Source organism: Nanorana parkeri, unplaced genomic scaffold, assembly GCF_000935625.1.
Source record: "Nanorana parkeri isolate BGI_ZX_2015 unplaced genomic scaffold, ASM93562v1 scaffold61, whole genome shotgun sequence".
NCBI lineage: Eukaryota > Metazoa > Chordata > Amphibia > Anura > Dicroglossidae > Nanorana > Nanorana parkeri.
In genome coordinates this window covers 955,327-961,751 of record NW_017306329.1, presented here as the reverse complement: position 1 = coordinate 961,751, position 6,425 = coordinate 955,327, and the positions used below count along the sequence as shown (strand labels likewise).

Below are 6,425 nucleotides of genomic sequence, written 5' to 3'. Positions count from 1 at the left end.
ATTTGGAGGTGAAAGGTTCCCTTTATTGAACCTGTCACCTCCAATACAGGAGTTCTAGCACAGTACTGTGCTGGAACTCCTGTGACAGCTGAGAGGGAAAGGATGGGAGTGCAGCTCTCCCTTCTCAGTGTTTACATGGAGCAGAGCGGAGAACGCACCATGCCAGGCGGCTGTGCTGCCCCTCTATTCTCTGCCAGCCCAAGGCCCGGCCTCGGTTACCTTGTGGGAAATTCGGCCCAGCTGATCCCAAAAGCGCAAAGACATTGGTTTTTATTTTAATTCAATTCACAGAAAGGGACAGGGACAGTGCATTTTTTGCAAGATCAACAAGTATTTTCTGCATTTGCTGAAAATGTTTTTTTTCCCTGAAAAGTGAAAATGAATGCAGCCACCACACCTAAGAAATAGAAAGCTGCAATATATCATTTTTTTTTTTTTGCTCTCAGGCTTTGATTTCCTTTAAAGGAGAACTATGGGGTCAGTGTTTTTCCCCATAGTTCTCCAAAGGGTAACGGGAGGACACAAACTAGCGTCCTCCCCGTTACCCTAAGCTCAGTATACCGCGAGCTACAGCTCGCGGTATACTGAGACGCCGCAGCCGGGACGGATCACGACTCTTTTGACGGGATACGCCCAGCTGCGTGAGTGACAGCTGGCTCTGCCTATCTAGAGGCAGAGCCAGCTCTACCCGCCCCCTCCCCCGTCCGTTCCGCCAGTCAGCGCTGGCAGATCGGATCGGTGAGAGGGGAATGCAGCCCCTCCCCCTGTCACGGCAGAGAGCCGTGACAGGATCGAGAGGTGAGGGAATCCGGTATGTGTTCGCTCACCTCCCGTTCTACTGAGCCGACCTGTGACAGTCTCATTGTCACAGGTCGGCTTAGAACTATGAGATGAGTGGAAATCACTCATGTCATAGTTCTCCTTTAAGATAAATAATTAGATTGATTCCCCTCTTGCCTTTCCGTTCTGCGGCGCTAGGTGGCGCTGTTGCCACAGCAAAGCCAATGTGTCATTATTTGTATTTTTTTGTTTCCCACCTTAAAGGAGGAAAAAGGGAGGAAGTGAGGATTTCATTTGTTATGTTTCAGTTGGATGTGTTTACCGAAACAACTGGCTACAAAATTGCAGGGTATGGATAACTGAGCTCAGTGATCTGTTTTGCTACATTGTATCACTGATCAGTGCCCTGAGCTGCCACCACTGCCATCCCCTGGTTGCTGCTGCTGCCAATGCTATTTGCACACATGCAGGAAGAGATTGGCCAGAAGTTGGGGGACCCTCGATGATCAGAGCCTGCCAAGTGCTAGGACAACCGAACCCTGAAGCAGCAGAGGCTGCCTTGCTCATTGGGTGCAATGCATGCTCTCCACGCCTCTGCTAGGCAGGGGCAGCCTCCTGTCTGCTAGAGCTGATTGCAATAAGCCCTGTGCAGGGCAGGAAGAGCTCTCTAGTCACTCCCCTTCCATCAGGATCAGGGTTTGTGTGAGAGCAGAAGCACAGGCTGCAGCCCAGACACACGGGACTTGGCAGATTGATCACTTTTTTTTAGGGGGGGCTCTGCATTACCTGCTGGAGACAAAGAGCCCCCACAAGACCTGATCCTGCTTCCTTCCTGCCTGGCTTTTGCTTCTTAAAGGAACCATCCCCTTTTTTTATCCCCCCCTTCTTTGCACTCCTTTCTGGACCTGGGAAGCCCCCCCACTTCTATTGATGATCAGGGACTGCTGACCCACATTCTACGACCCCCATGGCGACTACTGTGGTTGAGCCGATCTATGGACTTTCTGAAGATGAAGTAAGTACAAGTTCCTGTTTTCACCTCGCATCTGCTTGTGTCATGGTGAAAGTCCATTGTTTTATGTGAGTGCTGCCAGGGTGGAAGAGCACTCTTGTGCCATAAGAGAGGAGAACTGCTTGTGATGTCTGCTATATGGTGGGGGATCCTGAGGATGGGGTGCTGGCCTGGCTGATGGCAGCTGTCATTGTGTTTTGTGATTGACATCTTATTGGTGATCAAAAGGCAAGACATAGTGGCTGGGCTGGAATACAGCATTCCAATAGTTGCTGCTCAAGTTTCTGTGATGGTTAAAGGAGCTGTGATCATATCTGTTGGTGGGACTTGGGATCTGTAGTGACCGTCTTGATCAATTGATTTGGAGTTATTGGTTCACACGTTGCACATGCTCTATCTATCTATCTATCTATCTATCTATCTATCTATCTATCAGTACTGTGCATGCAATAATATATATATATAGCCAAATAAACATAATGCTAAACGATTGCCAACATGGATCAAACATTGCAGAGAGATTTGAACTGCCGATGTAAATAAAGGAAATACATGTGTGAGTGTGTGTTTATACATACGCATACATGTAGGGGTCTGTGGTCATTGCCACCAAACATTCTCTAATGAGGAATCAATCACTGCCATTTAAACACATGCACCTGACGATTCACCTGCAGAGAATGTTTGCTGAATGTTAGATTTGCTGCTTTATAACTATGCCCCTTACAATCGACAGCCTTCCACCTTGCTTGGTACAGTTGTCACTCCTGTCCAAAGGACTGGTTCATCTTTTTATTTCTTTGCCAAGAGGTTCTGCAGCAACTAACGTGGTTCAAGCGACCTGTGTCAGTCCGCAGTCTGTCTCTTACATAAGACACTTTAGTGCCAACTGGCTGTTGATCGCCAAATATTGAATCCATCCACACAGGCGTTGACTATGTCTCCCATGTAAGGGTATAAATCAATGAAGGTTGGTTGCTTTGATCTGTTGCAGAAGACAGCTGAAAATGGACGAAACATAGCCATGTTTATGGTCAATGAGGGGGGATAGGCTGGTGATTATTTTTTTTTTTTAACATTTTTTTTCCCATCTCATATGATAAACATTTCACAACTGCCATCAATTCAGAGATCAGGTGTAACTCTTCTCCTCCCAAGGAATGGATGGGTGGATGGTTCGTGTAGTGACATGCATATACCAGAGCAGTGTTGTTGGTGAACATGAGTTACTTTCCCTTGTTGGGCTGTGACTTGCAATGCTCACATATTCACATTATAATGCATGCTGTTCTTCAGTTGTTAAGGAACTACAAGATCCAGCATTCATCTGTGTTCCCAGTCCTGCTGTTGTTCATTTTTTAATATTTATATGCCAGCAAGACATCTGAAGAATACAGGAACCATTCACACCAATCCTTTCTCCCATATTATATCGTTGCTCTTGCCATGTGAATGTGAGACGAGAGAGTGTTTGGATGGAAGTTGATAGGTTTCTTTGGGAGGGAACCAGACCATCTCAGACAATTCCACACACTCACTGAGAAAACAGATGTATGCTGTCTCTCATGTGGTTAGGTAAAAAAGTTTTTGACCTGGATGTTAGGTGCCACACCCCTGGTAAGTAGTATGCAAAATAAATTCTTTTGAGAGAAGAAAAAGTGGGGTTTTGAAAGCACCAGGAAATGACAACTCCAACCAAAAAATGTAAAAGTATATATTTATTTATTTCATATATATTTTAAAAAAGGGGCAAAGAAGGCTCATAGCCAATGATAAAAATAAAATAGATGGTCCCTTAAGCAAGCTCTTTCCACATACACAATACCTCACCATTAACAGAAAACATACATGATTCAACCTATGTTCTTATGGGCATACATGATTGAGGTTCAAATGCCGAATGACCAGATTGCATGAAAGAAAAAGAAAAAGAAAAAAAGCCCTTACACGATTGTTGGGCGAAAGGCAAAGGATGTAATAAAGGTCTATAAAGAGCAGACAAAAGGAGAAGGGACAGGATAACATCATCGAGGCATATGTTTGGCTCTTTTGTAGGCCTGTTTTAAGACCCGTCTACTATATCCTCTTGCGCACAGGCGATCCCTAAGCTTTGCCGCCTCTTCCTCAAAGAGGCGGTCCAAGGAGCATACCCTCCTAAGCCGTAGATATTGGCTGTAGGGTATGCTTCTTTTAAGCGGGATCGGATGTGCGCTGGTGGCGTGCAGGATGGTATTTCCTGCCAATTCTTTTCTCTCTCATGTGGATTGAATCCACAACCTCAGTGCTCTAAAACCACAGTGCATGTACAAGATGTTTGTAATGGCCTTTCTCAACCAGGGTGCCTTCCAACTTCATCAGGGTTGCCTTCATGTTTCCTAAATGGAGTCAAGAGGGCTTTTGAGGTGAAGAGGAGATTCCAGATGTTTAGTGCCTTGGTTCTCAACTGGTGGGTCGCGACCCAAAAATTGGTCGCGACCCCGTGTTCAGTGGGTCCCCACATGGCTTCCACTTTTCTAAGTGAGAGGCTCCTGAGCTATCCCCTAGCGCAGCACTGTCAGTTCCCAGGCCAAGTAGCCATTCAAAATATACTGCCCGGTGACGAGTGTCGGCTTGAAGTGGGTCTTTGCAGTGCAACTTGGGTCGCGACTTAATGACCAAAGACGAATGTGGGTCCTGAGGTTGAGAACCACTGGTTTAGTGGGTACTCTAATGTGAAGGGAAAGTCCTGGATGTATAGGGGGGTTTCTGATGTGAAGGGGAAGTTCTGGATCTATAGGGGTGGTCTCTGATGTGAAGGGAAGGTTCCGGATGTATAAGGAGATCTCTGATGTGGAGAGGAGGTTCTGGATCTATAGGGGGGTCCCTGATGTGAAGGGGAAGTTCTGGATCTATAAGGGGGGTCTCTGATGTGAAGGGGAAGTTTCCTGGATGTATGGGGGGGGGGGACTGCTGATGTAAAGGGCGGGTTCTGGATGTATAGTGGGACTTCTGATGTTAAATGGGGTGACTCTGGTGTGAAGGGGGCTTTTGATGTGAAAGGGGCAACTCCAAGTCATATACAGGTGAAACTCGAATAATTAGAATATCGTGCAAAGTACATTTATTTTACTAATGCAACTTAAAAGGTGAAACTAATATATGAGATAGACTCATTACATGCAAAGCAAGATAATTCAAGCCGTGATTTGTCATAATTGTGATGATTATGGCTTACAGCTCATGAAAACCCCAAGAACCCCAAATCCACAATCTCAAAAAAGTAGATTATTACATGCAATCAATAAAACAAGGATTGTACATAGAACAATATCGGACCTCTGAAAAGTACAAACCAATGTACTCAGTACTTGGTTTGGGCCCCTTTTGCAGCACTTACTGCAATTACTTTTGCACGATATTCTAATTATTTGAGTTTCACCTGTATATCTTTTTTTTTTTTGCCAGAGGTTCCCCTTCAAAACCCACACTAGACCCCTGTCTAGGATAAGGATTTGGGATCAGTTATGGGGAGTTGGCCACATGTTGCACATTTAGGGTTTTTCTTTCCATTTTACTTTGGGGTGCCTTGAGATTTTGCATACTTATAAAAGACACCATGAATGACAAAAGGTTGGAATTCCTGGTCTATAAGGACATGCTTGGACTTCATGTTGTTTGACTCGCTTTAGACAATTTACATATTGATGGCATATGGATGGCTAAAATATATCACATTCCACTATTTTCAATCATTGAGTATTGTCAACTAGCACTGGGAAGTGGGGGAACAATTGCCACTTGAGGACCCTTTTTGGCAGGCTGAACGATTGTCTACAGCTCACATAGGTACACTTTACAGCTAGATGGCTTTTCGGGATGTTGTAGTCCATTACAACCGGCTGGGGGGTGACCAGCTTCTGATGCTTTCCTGGTGGGGTTCATCTTGTTCTGGTGAATTGTCTTGCAATGGCAGCTCAGCGGTTTGTGAACATGACTTAAGTAAGTATGGGAGTGTCCCTGTCACCTGCTCCTGTGGCAGCAGGCAAGGCGTGTGTTGGGAATGATAAATCTATGTTCTCCATTGCTGCTACAAGTACACACTCCCAGCTCGCTTAATCACAGCGCAGGGGACAGTCATCATGAAGGTTTCATCTCTGGTTTTTGATACCTAGAGAAAGAATGGTATACAGCAGTGGTAGGCAACCTAGGCACTCCAGCTGTGCTAAAATTACAAACCCCATCATGCATCCACAACAGCTGGAGTGCCTAGATTGCCTACCCCTGGCAGGTATGAGGTAAGTGAATATTAGCAGAGGATGCTGAACTATCTGAACGCAGGGAGCCAGCTGGCTTGCGTTTCAGTGCGTTCCAGAGGCCGGACACTCTGGTACGCAGACTTTGTGGTTGGAACCTGGCCCTCTCTTCTCGCTCTCCCCTGTTTCTATCTGCTGTCACTTCTCTCACTTTCTCTGCTGTCTCTTCTCTCACTTTCTCTGCTGTCTCTTCTCTCACTTTCTCTGCGGTCTCTCTTCTCTCACTTTCTCTGCTGTCTCTCTTCTCCCACTTTCTCTGCGGTCTCTCTTCTCTCACTTTCTCTGCTGTCTCTTCTCTCACTTTCTCTGCTGTCTCTTCTCTCACTTTCTCTGCTGTCTCT

The 6,425-nt window shown here is 45.7% G+C and overlaps 1 protein-coding gene across 1 annotated transcript in view; it reads left to right on the top strand.

Moving 5' to 3' along the window:
* The first annotated feature begins 1,123 nt into the window (after nucleotides 1-1,123).
* The window catches only part of NEDD4L (neural precursor cell expressed, developmentally down-regulated 4-like, E3 ubiquitin protein ligase), a 372,712-nt gene continuing 367,410 nt past the window's right edge, over nucleotides 1,124-6,425 (top strand). Inside the window, exon 1 of the mRNA XM_018576257.1 lies at nucleotides 1,124-1,795. Within this exon, the coding sequence (XP_018431759.1) occupies nucleotides 1,748-1,795 (48 nt within the window). The 5' untranslated portion in view covers nucleotides 1,124-1,747. The remainder of the gene's footprint in view (nucleotides 1,796-6,425) is intronic.